Raw genomic sequence first — 17,902 nt, 5'->3', positions numbered from 1 at the left:
AAAGATTGTATAAATTCATGGCACACAATGCGATGTTTTGATATACCTCTATAACATTGAATTTTTAATGTGATGATTTAGGTGAATAAAGTTCCTAATATTAATTGTTACATTTTAAACTAGATCTTAATTAAAGAATATAAATTCATTTGGATTTGCTAGTATTTTATTTAAAATTTTAGCATCTCTAAATTTCCTATGAAGTGTTTTTCTTGTACTATCTTAATGAGATTTTATCAAAATAATTGTGACTTTTTAAAATGAATAGAGATTTTGATCATGTTTCAGTTACCTATTATTTTCTCCCTGAAGGATATCCCTTGATAAAGCACTCCTGTTACGTCATCTATCCTTACTAGTTTTGTTTAGGGGATAGTTTTAGAGTATTTTTGTTAATGTCTTCCTTGGCTATTTTTCTCTTCTGGTCTGTATTAATACAGGTAATTCATATTTGCTAGAAAACTATCTATTTGGTCGAGACTTTAAAGTTATTTCTATATATTGTGCATAATTTTTATGTTTTATACTTTTAAACATCTATGTTTAGAGCTCACTAATATTATATTCTGTGTCTTTGTCTTTTGATCTTGCTTAGCATTTTCTGCTGTTTGTTTACTTTAGTTCTTTGGTTTTTAACTTTTTTCTATTTGACTTTCTTTTGGCCATTTTTTAAAAGTTAAATTTATGTATCAAATAATCTAAAATTCAAATAATCTAAAAATCTATTTTTTTTAAACAGGCCCTTGCTATACCCTTCTCAACTCATTTGCTACTCCCTGGAGGAATTGCCTCCACTTTTAATTGTTCAGGTCTTTCTTTTGATATTTAGTTAAATATTTCAAAATAAATTGATTTTTCAGTTTTGAGAAATTGTCTACGAATTCAAACTGTGAAGGATGAGGTTTAGTAAACACAGAATAAGAATTACATAAAGTCAGAAAAAAAGGATTGCATAAAGTCAAGGCAGATAGACAGAATAAGCCTAAGTTACTACCACAGTACATTAAATTTTACTCATAATGTTATTCCTTTAATTAGTATGATAAAATACAGAAGATTTCGATTAACATGCAAATGTATCATCTGATAAATATTAGGGTGATCCAGAAGTTATTTTGTTTTCTAATCTCTTCACTTACATTACTTTTTCAGGTAGGCATTGAGCCATGCAAAATCCTAAAGAAGTAGGCCATGGGACATGTAAATACTGATATGAATAGGGAGAAAATAGGTTCAGAAAATATGTAGATCTGTCCAGGGCTTGGTAAGGACGGGCAGATGGGAAATTAAACATAGGAAGGGAGGCCATCTTTCTTACTTCAAGGCAGGCTAAAGTAATTTTTGCCTGAATTAAATGTAAGTCTGTGGCACAAATCATGCTGCTTCCTTATCTGTCAAACTAAAATGATACATAAATTGGTCCTATTCTTTTTTTGCCATCATTTATACCTTTCTTTGGATTCTGCAGACCTATAGGAATTGCATTGTGCTACAGGGATCTACAATGGGCATCAGTCTTTTCTACCCATTCTGTCAGGATAGATTTAAAGGCTTTAATGACTTAATTTTCATGAATCAATATTCAAATGTTTGAATTCCTCTTCCTTTCCTGCTTGCTTCTAGTTTAAGCTGGCAAGACCACAAAGTTAGCAAAATTCTGCCTCATTATTTATCCCAAGAGCAACATTTAAACTTATTCTTCGCCATAATGAGGCTTAAGCTGTAGGGATTGGGAAAGAATGCTGGCTAGAGAGTCCCGATAGATGGATTAGTTAATCACATATACTGGTCAATTTTAATTGAAAAACTTTGCCAACTTACTGTGGTAAAATAAGGTAGCTTCACATCAAATCATGTCCCCAGCATTGTGATCTGTGAAATAAAACCATTATTTAATAAATGGTGTATTCAAATTAATTTTTGTGTTTTTTTGTTCGTTTGTTTGTTTTTTACTTCTGAAATCAACTTCGACAGGATCAGAGTCAAGGAATATTTTCAAAATGGACACTTCATCCAAAGAAAATATCCAGTTATTCTGCAAAAGTTCAATGCAACCTGTCGGGCAATCTTCCTTTAAAACAGAATATTCTTCCTCAAAGGAGAAACAACGATGCTGTGGTAAACTGAAGGTAACAAACAATTAAATGGTAAACAAACAACCATAAGTAGTGAAGGAAAGAGTAACAAAGAATTGGGTGGGAGGAAAAAAACCCGAATTAGGTGGAGGCTATGTTGTTGACTCTCCATCCAGATGTGTGCTACACAATTTCATAATTCATATTTCTGTGCAATTACATATTTCCCATATGTAGCTAGAAGCAAGAATTTTTTTTCCCTTTTTAAAAAGTGAACTTAGGTGCAATTTATTAAAACTACACTTTACCAGACAGTGAAATCCATCTCTCCCTACCATGTAGGTTAAATTAGTAAATATTACTCTCTCTGGACTCATTTGAATGCACCTCTTAAACTGAAATAAGAGAGGAAAGAAACTAACATTTATTCAGTTTTTACCATGTACCAGATATTATGCTAAGTATAGTTATTTAATCTATAAAACATCTATATCATTCCCATTTTATAAAGGAAAATTTTGACTTTCCTTGCCACACAACAAGGGACAGGGGAGCTTTTTAAATGGTGCTCAGTGTGACTCCCAAGTTCCTGTTCTTTCTTTGTACCAAACATTCATTCAGCAAATATATGTGCTTTTTCGTATAAATGCTAACCTCCTCTTTGGATACTCCATCAAGGACTCAGGTCTAGCAAAGGAAACATAAGCCAACTATTAAAAAAACATTCATACTCAAATGTATGAATTTAACTTGAATATGAACTTAAACGCGAGGATAGTAGTTACACCTTTTTGGCCTATTGTGTCTCGTGCTGGTGCATGCATCACCACTGTGAAACCCACAGTCATGAGTACAAGACTTATGATAATATTAGTAAGTGTTTGAATTATGGTTCTTGTTTTATTTTCTTACCTGTGAATGGCTCCTTCCACTCTTTGCTTCACCATACAGTGGATCATCCTTTCAAAGCCAAGACTCCTTCAAATGTCCTTTGGGGGAGGGGAAAAGAAGGGAAAGAACAGAATTCAACATACATTCTGAATGAAATCTGTTTCAGAATTTGTATTTTTAGCAATCTACCTGAGCTTGAGGCTGAAGTAAGCCTGTACCCATGCTTGAGAGAAAGCTTGTTACTTGTTCTTGGTTTGCATTTTTTCTATTTATTTAGTTAAGTTTCCACTTGTGTGTCAAGCTGGAGTCAGATTAAGTGTGACTTGTCCTATTTTCCAGGTATTTTTGGGTGCCTTGTCTTTCGTCTACTTTGCCAAAGCATTGGCAGAAGGCTATCTGAAGAGCACCATCACTCAGATAGAGAGAAGGTTTGATATCCCTTCTTCACTTGTGGGAGTTATTGATGGTAGTTTTGAAATTGGTAGGTATTGCTGATGCCTGGTTTTACTTTTACATGTCTTCTAGACATGACTAAATGACATCCTTGCTGCATTCTCTTGTCTGTTAGGATTAGACTCTATCTGTAAATTCTTGTTGAGACAGAATTTGCTAGGACTTTATGTTACAGTAGAGGCAATTTGTTCTCCCCAAGCAACCAACAATAAATTTCCTGCCCCAGGTGTTCAGCACTATATGATTCACACACTCTAGAGTTTCCAATCAGAGTGAGAGACTTTCTTGGAGGAGAGGGTGAGGTGCTATTAGGATTTTAAGTTAGAAGTATTTGGGAAGTGTTGTTACAAGAAGAGTCCTATATCCAGACAGCCCTGTGATTCAAAATTTGGAAGAATTCAGATGGGCTCTGGAAATATTTATTGTAATAATTTAAGAAGTGAAACCATAAAAGGGGTTTCTGCCCAGAGGTCAACACAGAAGAGAAAGGAATCCTATTAACAGTAGAGAACAGTAGAGCAAGGCAGCCAAGAAAAATTCTACTTTCACACGTCTTTGGGGAGCAGTTGACTATAGACTTCTTCTTAGCACTTGAAAAGACCAAGTGATTTTAGTTACTGTTTTGGAAGTACTTTAAGGAGTGTAATCCCAGGTACAACTTCCTGAATTGATAAACTACAAGGCTTTACTTCTTCACCGAAGTAAACGAAATGGTAGCCTCTGGGGTCCTTACTACCTGTTGGGACTCAAATATATGCTTTACTATACATAATAAAATCTCTAATGGCTCCAGGTTCAGCTCACTTAAACTTTCAGAAAAGTGAAGAAATATTTTTCAACTCTGCAACAATGACTTTTTTAATACATACTGTATATTTCAGTTCTTACCCTGAATATCACAAAAAGAATGAATAGGTATCCTTTTACGTTTAGGGTTTTCTTCCCAAATCCATCTATCATCATCCTACTAAAATGGGATTACTTAGCTCAGTGCTAATCAAATGTTAATGTGCATACAAACAACTGGGCAATCTTGAAAAAATGCAGGTGCTCATTCTTTTAGGAAGGGGAGTAAGACTGCCTTTTTACAGGCTCTCCTCTGATGTGATGCTGTTAAGTAAATGGGCCATATTTTGTGTAGCAAGTGTCTAAAGCATCTGATCATATTACTCCCTTGTGTAAATTCCCTAGATAGGCCTTGATAATTGATGTATTCCTTGATGCCTGTCCTATCTATAGCCCTAAACTGAATCAAGGTAAGAGTGACACACTGATTCACAGGAAGAAGCCAGTATGAGAGGCAGCTGTTACAGATTCAAAGATTAAATCACACAGAAAGAAGAAGAAATGAGCAGATAGAAAATTATATATCGAGTGATACTTTAATTATGACTCACTCTAGATTGTGGTATAAAAACATTTTAGAGACTTACAATATGGTCCAAATTTCTCTTGGGTCCCCACATCCTGATGCAACTTGAGAGAGTCTATATTCAATAGACAGTACTAATATTTCACAGGAAGTGACAAAGGATCTTGAGAATAAATTCATTCTTCCAGACCATTCCAAGGATGGAAGTTATTTATTGAATTAGATACAATAGAATGTATCTAATTCAATAAATAAAAGTGGGTTTCCTGACCATAATCTTAAACTACTCCTTTTGCCTCCTTCCTTCCAGGATTCTGGACCCACTCCCACCTTTGTCTCTAGCTCTCATTTCTTCTTTTTTGTAGAACAATTTCATTTATTCTCTGACATCATTATCTCATGTCCACATACTGGACACTCCATTTTTTCCCAAGTATTTTTTCATAACAAAGTCTTTCTCCAACAACAACAGAGCTGCTAAGAAAATTTAAAAAAATGTTTTCTATATCATGACCTCCTAATATTTCCAAATATTCTCTTTCAAATACTTTCCCATATATTCTTATACATATTGAAAAGTTTTGCTTTTCACATTTTAGTATTTAATCAACTTCATATAGATTTTATAAAAACTTTGTTTTTTAAAAAAATACATCATATGTTAAAAAAAAGAAGATAGCAGGAAGGGAAGAATGAAGGGGGGAAATCGGAGGGAGAGACAAACCATGAGAGACTATGGACTCTGAGAAACAAACTGAGGGTTCTAGAGGGGAGGGGGGTGGGGGGATGGGTTAGCCTGGTGATGGGTATTAAAGAGGGCACGTTCTGCGTGGAGCACTGGGTGTTATGCACAAACAATGACTCGTGGAACACTACATCAAAAACTAATGATGTACTGTATGGTGATTAACATAACAATGATAAAAATATTAATGACAAAAAAAAACTTTGTTTTTTTAGAGTAATTTTGTGTTCACAGAAAAATTTAGTGAAAGTTACAGAGATTTTTCATATACACTCTACTCCCACAAATGCAAAGCCTCTCTCATTATCAACATCCCCCACCAGAGTGGGACGCTTGTTACAGCTGATGGACCTACAATAACATTATTGTCATTTAGCGTCCATAGTTAATACTAAGGTTCACTCTTTGTGTTGTATATTCTATGAGATTGAACAAATATATAATGGTACGTATCCACTACTACAGTATCACGCAAACTACTTTCACTGCCCTAAAAATCTCTGCTCTACCTATTCATCCAACCTTTCTCCTACCCTGGCATCCACTGATGTTTTTAATGTCTCCATAGTTTTGCCTTTTTCAGAATGTCGTATAGTTGGAATCATACAGTATGTCACCTTTTCAGATTGGCTTCTTTCACTTAGTAATATGCATTTGGGGTTCCTCCATTTCATAGCTGGATAGCTCATTTCTTTTTAGTGCCAGATAATAATCCATTTTCTGGATAGGCCTTCATTTACTTATCCATTCATCCACTGAAGTACATCTTGATTGTTTCAAAGTGTTGGCAATTATGAATAAAGCTGCTATAAAATCCCTGTTCAGGTTTTTGTGTGGACATATTTTCATTTTCAGCTCATTTGTGTGAATACCAAGGAGGATAACTGCTGGATCGTATGGGAAAATATGTTTAGTTTTGTAAGAAACTGCCAAATTGTTTCCCAAAGTGTATGTACCATTTTGCATTCCCACTAGCAATGAATGAGCTTCTTTTTGCTCCATGCCCTCACCAGCATTTAGTACTTTGGATTTTGGCCATTCTAATAAGTATGTAGTGGTGTCTCATTGTCATTTCAATTTGTGGTTCCCTCATGTCATATGATGTTGAACATCTTTTCATATGCTTGTCTGCCATCTGTATATCTTTTTTGGTGACCTGTTAAGTTATTTGGCCTATATTTAAATCTCATTGTTTGTGTTCTTATTGTTGAGTTTTAAGTGTACTTTGTATATTTCCAATAACCGTCCTTTATCTGATACGACTTTTGCAAATATTTTCTCTCAGTCTGTGGCTTTCTTTTCATTCTTTTGACAGTATCTGTCACAGAAAAGAAATTTTTAATTTTAATGAAGTCCAGCTTATCCATTTTTTTTGGTCACAGATTTTGCTTTTGGTATTGCATCTAAAAAGTCATCACCAAACCTAAGGTCATCTAGGTTTTCTCCTAAGTTATCTTCTAGAAGTGTTATAGTTTTGCATTTTAAATTTAGGTCTGTGATCTCTTTTGCCTTTATTTTTGTGAAGAGTATAAGGTCTGTGTCTAACTTCATTTTTTTTTTTTGCATGACGATGTCCAGTTGTTCCAGCACCACATGTTGAAAAGATTATGTTTGCTCTATCTTATTACATTTGCTCCTTTGTCGAAGATCAGTTAACTATATTTACGTAGGCCTGTTTCTGGGCTATAAATTCTATTCCATTGATCTATTTGTCTATTCTTTCACCATTGTTACACTGTCTTGATTAATGTGGCTTTATAGTATGTCTTGAAGTTCGGTAATGTCGATCCTTTAACTTTGTTTTTCTTCAGTATTGTGTTGGTTATTCTGGGTCTTTTGCCTCTCCAGTTTGTCAGCTTAGAAATCATTTTGTCAATATCCACAACATAATTTCCACGATTTTGGCTGAGACTGCATTGAATCTATAGAACAAGTTGGATAGAACTGGCATATACTGTCTTCCTATTCATGAACATGAACGTATCTCCATTTATCTAGTTTTTCTTTGATTTCTTTCATCAGAGTTTTGTAGTTTCTCTCATGTAGATCTTGTACATATTTTATTAGATTTACACCTAAGTTTTCATTTTGGGGAGTGATAAAGTAAATGCTTTTTCAATTCCATTTGTTCATTGCTGGTATGTAGAAAAGCAGTTTACTTTTGTATATTAACCTTGCATCTTGCAACCTTACTATAATCATTTATTAGTTTCAGGAGTTCCTTTGTCAGTTCTTTTGGAGTTTCTATACAGATGATCATATCTTCTGGGAGCAAAGACAGTTTTATTTTTTCCTTCCCAGCCTGTGTACTTTTACTTGTTTTTCTTGTCCTATTATATTTAGTAGAACTCCCAGTACAATAATGAAAAGTAATGGTGAGAAGGTACATTCTTACTTTGTACCTGATCTTAGTAGGAAGCTTTGAGTTTATCATCATTAAGTATGATGTTAACTGTATGTTTTTGTAGAAGTTCTTTATCAAGTTGAGGAAATTTGTCTCTCTTCTGCATTTACTGAGTTTTTATCATGAATGGTTGTTGGATTTTGGTCAAATGCTTTTTCTACATCTATTGATATGAGCATGTGATTTTTCTTCTTTAGCCTGTTGATGTGCTGGATTATATTAACTAAATTTCTAATGTTTAACTGGTCTTGTATACCTGGGATAAATCCCACTTGGTCATGGTGTCTAATTCTATATATTGTTGAATATGACTTGCTAATATTTTGTTGAGGATTTTTATACCTGTGTTCATGAGAGATATTGACTTATAGGGATTTTTTTTTTTGTCTGGTTTTGGTATTATGGTAATGCTGGCCTCATAGAAATGATTTAGGAAATTTCCCCTCTGCTTCTATTTTTCAAAAAAGATTATAGAGAATTAGTATAATTTCTTCATTAACTGCTGGGTCAAATTCACCAGTGAATCTTTCTGGGTCTGGTGCTTTCTGTTTTAGAAGGCTATTGATTATTGGCTCAACTTCTATAATAGATACAGGCCTGTTCATATTGTCTATTAATTCTTAGAGAGATTTGGCAGATTGTGTCTTTTAAGTAGTTGGTCCATTTTATTTAGGTTATCAGATTTGTAAGTATAGAGATGTTCATAGTACTCCTTTATTATCCTCTTAATGTCCATAAAATTTATAGTGATGTCTCCCCTTTCATTTCTGGTATTAGTAATTAGTATCTTCTCTCTCTTTTTTTTTTTTCTTTCTTTCTTGATGAGGATGAGTAGAGGCTTATTGATTTCATGGATCTTTTCAAAGAATCACCTTTGGTTTTGGTGATTTGGTGGTGGTGGTGGTGGTAATTGGAGATTTTCTCTTCTGAGTTTCTGTTTTCAATTTCAGTTATTTCTGCTCTAATTTTATTATGTCTTTTCTTCTACGTACTTTAGATTTAATTGGCTCTTCTTTTTCTAGTTTCCTGCGTAGAAACTTAGATAACTGATTTTAGATTTTTCTTCTTTCCTAATATATGTATTCAATGCAATGAATTTCCCTCTAATCATTGCTTTTACAGTAATAGGGGTTTTTTTTGTTACCATTCCTATTTAGTAATTGCTGGAATATTGGAACAGTATTAATATCCAATGTTATCTGTATGCAGCAACCTTGCTGAATTTATGTTAATTTTTTTTAATTTGAGTATAGTTGACACAAAATGTTACATTAGTTTCAGGTGTACAACTTAGTGATTTGACAAGTTTATAATTTATGCTATGTTCACCACAAGTATAGTTACCATCTATTCCGTCACATCACTATCATTAACTGTATTCCTTATGCTGTGCCTTTTATTCCCATGATTTATTCATTCCATAATTTGGTAGCCTGTATCTCCCTCCCTCCCTCCTTCATCCACCTTGCCCAACCATTCCTACCCTCTGGCAACCTTCAGTTCTCTGTATTTAAAGTTCTGATTCTGCTTTTTTTTATTCATTTGTTTTTTTAAGATTCAACTTATAAGTGGAATCATATGGTATTTGTCTTTCTCAGTCTAACTTATTTCACTTATAGGTTTACCCATGTTGTCCCAAATGGCATGATCTCATCCCTTTTTATGGCTGCATAATATTCCTGTGGGGGTGTGTGTGTGCGTGCACACGCGTGTGTATACACCTCCTCTTTGTTATCCGTTCATTTATGATAATAGAAGTGATTTTTGATATCCAACTTAATTTTTTAAAGATTATCACCATTAATTTTCTATGTGTATCTTCTGAGAACTCAGAAGGGTTACTAAGTAAAAAAAGAAAAAACTTTATAGATATCATAGACACTGAAGTGGTATTATGTGGTCTTTGGCATACCCACTAATGTAACACAGAAACAGCCTGAAACATCAGTCTTTTATTGTGAGGTGTTGGTGGTGTGGGAGTTGGGGAGGGTAGGTGATGTTGGTTGCAGGATACATTATCTATAAACTGAAGGTCAGCTTTCACTGTACTTTATTTTATTAATTGTGACACATTAACAAAAGTATAGACATAATTATCAATGTAATATGATACAAAATTTCTTCTAAATGCTTAAATATCAGATGAGAAATCTCATATTCAAGGTTTTTTTTTTCCTTGTGAAAATTAAAAGAAACTTAATTCTTTCTGGAACCATAACCTAGAGCCACTGTGCAAGCTAATTTTCTCACTGTCATTATTGTCCTCAAGGCTATAAAAATTGCTGCTCTCTTTGCACTTGACTAAAGCTGGCAATGTGAACAAACAGTAGTAAATTAGATGATTGCTTACAGATGTAAGCAAACATACTCTTGCTAGAAAATTGGAAACATTGAAGATAGCTTCAAAGCAGCACTACCCATCAGCCATCACAGTCAGTTGCTGGGGAGTTGCTAAGTTCTTACTCTACCTAGCACTGCAGTTTTTAAAAACTATTCCAAATGCAAAGAGCTGAAACTTTAAAAGCCCTTTGAAATCTAGGATCCTAAACAATGTTTAACCAAGCATGTTCCTGGAACCATCTCCATCAGCACATTTAAGCTTAAAAATGCAGATTTCTTGGCCTACCCCTAGATCCATGGGATGAGAAACTGTTGGGAGCTTCCAAGATTTTGCATTTTTAAAGGTTTCTGTTTTCCTCACCACCTCCTTCCAGTATTTTTGTATACAGCAAAATACGAGGATATTTTTCCCTAAAGCATATTTAGTCACTCATCACCATCATCAACTAAAAGTAATTTTATCATATGCTTCTCTAGAGACTTTTTATAAAAATGTAATTTCCACCTTCAAAAAAATTTCTTCAATTTTTTAAAAAGATGGGTACATTTTATGGAAATTTTGTATTTCATAAATTTGGATTATAAGTAAACATTGAGATTATATAACTGGTATATTCCTGAAGTTTGCTTATGTGATGTAATTTTTACCTCTGTTTTGAGTCTTTTTGTAAAAAGCATGTAACAAATTGTAAAGTATTTCAGTATTAATATGAATTTCATAATTTGATTTAATAAAGTGAGGTATAGTTGTATTTGGTTTACTTTTTCTATGAGGAATATCTGCTAAAACAAGAATATTGTAATGTATGTTTCAAGAGCAAATGGGAAACTGGTAAAAACTTTAATAGAAAATATTAATGAATGAAGAAATAGTAATAAAGTTCACTTCAAAATCACTAAGGAAAACTTAAGAGAGCAATAAAGGAATGCTTCTACAATTTGATTTACTTATAAAACACTTTAAAAGGACAAATGATTAGGGTGGATGAAATTGAGGTGGTAGTGTTCATAATTAAAGTATTTTGATAAATGGATAAGATAATCGAAGTAATGAGTATGCAGACAATTTCAACAGTCATCTTAGATTAAAGCAAAGAAAGACAAAGGATGGGAAAGATGGTGGGGAGACAGTGTAGTTACAACAAAACATTGCCAGACCTGCTATAGACATTCGTTAATTTAGTTATGCTGATGACTTTTTCTAAGTTATCTAACTGATGAACATTTTATTCTTCACCCCAAGGGAATCTCTTAGTTATAACGTTTGTAAGCTACTTTGGAGCCAAACTTCACAGGCCAAAAATAATTGGAACAGGGTGCCTAATCATGGGAGTTGGAACATTGCTCATTGCAATGCCTCAGTTCTTCATGCAGCAGTAAGTCTAAAGCAATTATCTTTTCTTGCTTTCACCAACTGTATTCCTCCCTTTTCATAATTGCAATTAATTATTTAAATTTAAGAAAATGACACATAGCTTAAAGTGTAATAATTATATCTCATTTTTGCTATATCTTCTTTGGGTAAAATTTCAGAATACTTACACTTTTACTTATAATTCAGTAATCTATAAAAATTGTTTTGATAGACTACTGTCGATGTCAGCAAAAATTAAAGGGAAATGTTCACTAGATGTCTTCATTCAAATAATTTATCTGTGGTGGTAAAATAAGTAAGAAATTAACATATTGTGGTAAATATCAAATGGATGTCAAATGGGTAACGAATGAATGCTACTGACAATGTGCTGGATAACTTGACTGGCAGATTATTGACTTAAGGATATATTATCAATTTAAATAGATAGTCAGTGTCCAAATACCATCTCATAGAATTTTTGTCAATAGAAGTAGGGTGTGTGTATTCTTTAATCCTAAAGTCTACTTTTGGTACTTCTGCTAATACTTTTGTTAGTATTTGCATACAACTTCAGTAGTTCCGAAGGTTTTCACCATTATTATATCATTTTACCTTTACCTGTGAGGTAGAAGAGCATTGTTTATCTTTTTATTTCAGAGTCTGGTGACTTTCTCAAGGTTATTATAGAACTGGAATCCTCAAACAGGTATTCTGACTTCTTCATGCATATTCATGTTGCCTTCCTTGTCCATGGTTACCTGTTGCCAACTGAGAGAAGTGACTACCTAGAGGTTTTGAAGCAAGAAAATTGTAAAAATTATATGTCAAATCATACTTTGCTTACTGTCCACTCCAGATCATTACATCATGACATTTTAGAGCTGGAGAGACTTCAGTATGATATAGTCCAAACTTTTTTTTGGAATCCCAACTTACTTATATAGACAGATTTTTACCTCCGTTGTCAATCTATAAAGGTAATACACAGAATCCTCTGTGTGGGATCTTTTCTACCTATTTGGATGGTTTCCCTGGCCCCTTTATTTTTACTTGGAGAGAGATTTTAGACCTTCTGCCTGCTCTTTGGATACTTATCCCTCTTTGGATGCCTATCCCACCTCCTTTCCACAGGGCAAAATTTTCCTTAGATCACTGAGGTTCTGCAAAGGTGCTGTACAGAGCCAATGGATAAGGAGGAGGCAAAGGAGAAGGCTGAGGACTGAGGAAATGGGTCTTCACTCTGCCTAATCCCTGCTTGATCAAGAGCCGTGCCACTAATATCTGTTCTAGTCACTGAGCCCTCATGCAAGTTTGCTCAGTGAGGTAAAAAGAATTCCATTACTAAAAGAATTAGAATCTGAAAGTAGTTGCAGAGGATAAATAAATCCTTGACTCTTGACATAACTCATTCTGCAGTGGATCAATAGCTTTTCTGCATGACCTTGGGCATGTTATTTAACCTTTCTAGGCCTCAGTTGATGCATCCCAAAAATAGGTATTATAGATATTAAAAATAATACCTAGCTTATAATAGCATTGCATATATTAAATGACACAGCTAAAATGCTTACACAGTTTCCTGATATAACTAGTAGCTATGTCATTATTGTTAAGTTTTGCTATCAATCCTCCTTAGATAATTAAACCACCTAGTTTTAACCAGAGACCAGCCATGGTTTGTCTTAAAGGTGTTGCGTTCAGATTAATAATTTTGTTACTTCAAGTTAATGACAAATATAAAATACTAGTACAAGAAAATCAGAAGACCAGACAGGCAGCCAGGTTAGGGCTATCAAAGGATGCCGAAGAGTCAAAGACAGATTCTTATATACTACCTTTATATATGTTTAAATTGTATTTGTTTATTCATTATTTAGTGTCTGCCATTTTCCTGGAACTGTGCCATGTAATAGGGCTACTTCTGTGGGAAAAAAATGAAATGAACAAAAATATATATGCACCGTTCTTTACCTATGAAATTTACTGTCTACTGAGGATTACTGTAATAACTTCTTTTCAACTTTTCATAGCATGAACTGGGGACTTGTCCAAAATGTCTTTTTGATTTCTGAAAGACTACTATACTCTGTCTGCCTAGAAGAAATACCTTTACTGTCCAACAAAACATAATATTTATCATGGATATCAATTATTGAAGTCCTACCCCCAACTGTGTTTAGCTTTATATGTGTTATCTCGTCTGACTCATGAATTTAACAAATACATATTGGTCATTGTTCTACGTAATGGGGATAGAGTGGAGACAAAAATCTCTGCTCTCGTGGATCTTATGGGGAGGAGACAAATAAACAAATAAATAATGATATAATATGCCAGATAATGTTAAGTGCCATAGAGAAAAATAACTTTCTCAAGACACATGAAGAGTATGTTGTGGGGAGGGAGGATTGCAGTTTAAGGTAGGGTTGGCAGGGGATGGCTCACCAAGATGACAACACTTGGGAAAGACTGAAGGAGATGAAGGGGAGAGCCTTGCAGATAACTGGGGAAGAGAGGTTTTTGTGCTGACTGAATGACGAATGTAAATTTCCTGCTGCAAGAGGGAGTCTGGCATGTGGATGAACTGCAAGGAGGCCAGGCTTCTGTGGCTGAAGTGGGATGAGAAGGGAAAAAGGAGAAGCCATCAGGGTTGTTTCTCAAACTTTGATGGGCATTTGTATCACCTGAGGCTCTTGGTAGAATGTAGATTCTGATTTAGTAGCTCTTCCATAGAGTTTGGTTTCAGCTGGTGCTGCTGGTCTGCAGACCTCACCTTGAGCTCTAAGGTTGCAAACAATGGCAATGACTTCAGCTTCTTTTTGGAATGAGATGGGAAGCCAGTGGAGAGCTTTGAGCAGAATGACATGACCTCACTTACATTTTTTTAAGGGTCATGCAGACTGCTGCTTGAAAAAATAAGTCTGGTGGAGGAAACTTAGAAGTAGGGAGACTATTTAGGAGACTATTGTATCAGAGTCAAGACTGTGTCCGAGTTTGAATCCAGGTCAGAACTAAAATCCCTGATTTAAAAGCATTTAAACCACTGGTCCCCTGTTCAATTACTTTTCTGTCTCTTTATCCAACAGAGCCTAAATAGGCACAGATTACATGGATACCCCCATTTACCAGTAAGAAGATTGAAATTTGAAGAGGTTGATTTTTCTAGAGTGTCATATATAGTGATTAGTGACAAAGGAGATACTTGCATAAAATTCCACTTATTCAAAATCTAAATAATTGTTATGCTTATGCATAACAGTTGCATTTTAATAGAATGAATTGAGAAAGCTCAAATAATTAAAAAATTTCAAAGTACTACATAATCATTACTGATACTCATTTTTTTAAAGATTTTATTTATTTATTTGAGAGAGAGAGAATGAGAGAGAGCACGAGAGGGAGGAGGGTGAGAAGGAGAAGCAGACTCTCTGCCAAGCAGGGAGCCCAATGTGGAACTCGATCCCGGAACTCCAGGATCATGACCTGAGCCGAAGGCAGTCGCTTAACCAACTGAGCCACCCAGGCGCCCACTGATACTCATTTTAAGAGCCTTGAGGCACTGTAACAGTCTATATTATGTTTATCGTGATTTTAATGCCAAATATTCTTCTGTAAAGCTAAGAATTGAAAAACAGTTATCCTCCGTAAGTAGCTCTTAACCTATTTTGGTCAGAGAACTATTTGATAAATGTAACAAAAACTATAAACTTCTTCCCTTAAATACTAACATACTACAAAAATGTTCTTTTTCTTTGGGGTTCATGGAACCATTGAGGTGTAGGTTATGCAACAGTCTGAATATTTTAATAATTCAATATATCTCTTCCTTACATGGCTGAGTAGGTTGTTAATATTTAAAAATATTACTCTGATTACTAGTCTTTAGTCACGTGGTACCTGAACAAAAGGAGAATCAAGATGAGGTTGTGATGTCCTTTTATTAGGTACTGCTTCCCTGAGGATGCAGTGGAACAGAGAATTTGGCTCATGAAGGATAATTTGAGAGGGGGTGTGGCTGGGGAACTCAGAATTAACACAGTGCTACCATTCAGCATGACTCTTCTATCCAGCTGTTACTGTAACCTTACATTCAGAGGAAAGGTAGAATTAGAAATAACTTAGAGCCAGATCAATAAACTGTAGAGGAAAACAATGCCATCCAGATAAATGGATCAAAACCCCCACATATTAAAGGAGAGGAAAACAGAGGCAAAGTAGGAAGACCCTAGGCTTACCTCATCCCATGAACAATGAACGCTAGATAACTATCAAATCATCCTAAATACTCCAGAAATTGACCCGAAGACTGACAGAACAAACTCCACAACTAAAGGGAGAGAAGAGTCACACTGAAGAAAGTAGGAAGTATAGTGACCTGGTTTAGGGAAGATCAGATCAGATTGCAGGTGCTGAGGAGGGAAGAAGGGAGATGTGGTCGCAGAGAAGGACAAGAGAAAGAAAGCACATGGGGGAATACACAAGGAGAATGTTTCCCCCATAGCCACTGGCTTGGAAAATGAGAGGGGCTGAACTTCATGAGTTCTTGGAACCATTGGGGCATAAAGCTTGGAGTTTTAAAGGTCAGGAAGTTTCACTGGGATAAAGCCCAGAAGGTAATGTGCTGCTTCTGAAGAGAAGTCAGGCAAACAATCCAGGGGCATACAGCATGGAAATAGTGATCTGAAGAACACCTAGGGCACACAACAGGGACATTATTTGCTCTTCTTGGAGCATGTCCCTGAGAGACAGAACTCACAGAGATACCTCCCTGAAACAAAGGAGCTGGCTGGGCATTCCCCACCCCTACCACCCCTTAGCATAAACACAGAGCTCCCTCAGGAAGCAGCACAGTGCAGACGCTGGCTGCCTAACTTGCTTATACCAAGCCCCACTCTGGCAGGACTGCTCTTCTCAGTCAAACTTGCCAGTCCCAGTCCCTTCTGGGCCCCTACCCCAGAAGACCAGCACAAGCCCCTGCCCACACCACATCTCCCAACCAGAGAGTTCTGCAGGACCTTGGTTCTGGTGGAAGCGGTGTCAAGTCTCATTTCATAAGCAGACCAGAGCACACCTAGTTAAAACTCACCACATTCAGGCCAGGGACCAAACAATGTCCGCCACAGGCAAGGAGAGTCTCAGAAGAAAGCTCAGATAAAACACAACAGAAAATTTATTTGAGGAAATAATAGCTGAAAACTTCCCTAATCTGGGGAAGGAAACAGACTTCCAGATCCAGGAGTTAAAGAGAACTCCCATCAAAATCAACAAAAGCAGGCCAACACCAAGATTTATTGTAATTAAATTTGCAAAATATAGTGATAAAGAAACAAAAAGGCAGAAAGACAAAATAAGTCCTTAACTTATAAGGGAAGACCCATAAGGCTAGTTGCAGATTTCTCAACAGAAACTTGGCAAGTCAGAAGAAAGTGTCATGATATATTCAAAGTGCTGAATGGGAAAAATCTGCAGCCAAGAGTACTCTATCCAGCAAGACCAACATTCAGAATAAAAGGAGAGATAAAGAGTTTACCAGATAAATAAGAACTAAATGAGTTCATTACCATTAAAGCAGCCCTTCAAGAAATATTAGGGACTCTTTTAGTGCAAAGGAGACCAAAAGTAAAGATAAGATCAAAGATATATCCAGAAACAATGACAAAGGAAGTGATAAATGGCAATAAATACATATCTATCAATAATTACTTAGAATGTAAACAGTAAAAAGACCTAGGGTATCAAAGTATTTTAAAAAATCTATCTATCTCATTCTCTCTCTCTCAAATAAATAAAATCTTTAAAAAAAAAAATCTATCTATATGCTGCCTCTAAGAGACTCATTTTAGACCTAAAGACACCTGCAGATTGAAAGTGAGGGATGGATGTCAAAAGAAAGAGTTAGCAATACTTATATTGGACAAACTAGACTTTAAAACAAAGACTATAACAAGAAACAAAGAAGAGCACTATCTCAAAATAAAGGAGACAATCCAATAAGAAGATCTAACAATTGTAAATATTTATGTGCTAAACATGGATGCACCCAAATACATAAAACAATAACAATCATAAAGGAACTAACTGATAATAATACAATAATAGTAGGGGACTTTAACACCCTACTTACATCAATGGACAGATCATCTAAACTGAAAATAAATACAGAAAAATGACATTGAATGACACCTATACCAGATGGACTTAAATATATTCAGAACATTCGATTCTAAAACAACAGAATACACATTCTGTTCAAGGGCACATAGAA

General features: G+C 35.1%; 1 protein-coding gene across 8 annotated transcripts in view; it reads left to right on the top strand.

The window, feature by feature from the left end:
• SLCO1C1 (solute carrier organic anion transporter family member 1C1) overlaps positions 1 to 17,902 on the top strand; it is a 62,289-nt gene that overhangs the window by 3,921 nt on the left and 40,466 nt on the right. For all 8 annotated transcript variants that reach the window (XM_027592730.2, XM_027592729.2, XM_027592726.2 and 5 more), the window contains 3 exons: positions 1,975 to 2,129; positions 3,306 to 3,447; positions 11,524 to 11,656. In XM_027592730.2, coding sequence (XP_027448531.1) covers positions 2,001 to 2,129; positions 3,306 to 3,447; positions 11,524 to 11,656 — 404 coding nt within the window. In that variant the 5' untranslated portion in view covers positions 1,975 to 2,000. The remainder of the gene's footprint in view (positions 1 to 1,974; positions 2,130 to 3,305; positions 3,448 to 11,523; positions 11,657 to 17,902) is intronic.

Source organism: Zalophus californianus, chromosome 9, assembly GCF_009762305.2.
Source record: "Zalophus californianus isolate mZalCal1 chromosome 9, mZalCal1.pri.v2, whole genome shotgun sequence".
In the NCBI taxonomy this organism is placed as follows: Eukaryota; Metazoa; Chordata; class Mammalia; order Carnivora; family Otariidae; genus Zalophus; species Zalophus californianus.
Note: the sequence above shows the minus strand (reverse complement) of the source record. Positions and strands in the feature narration are given on the sequence as shown.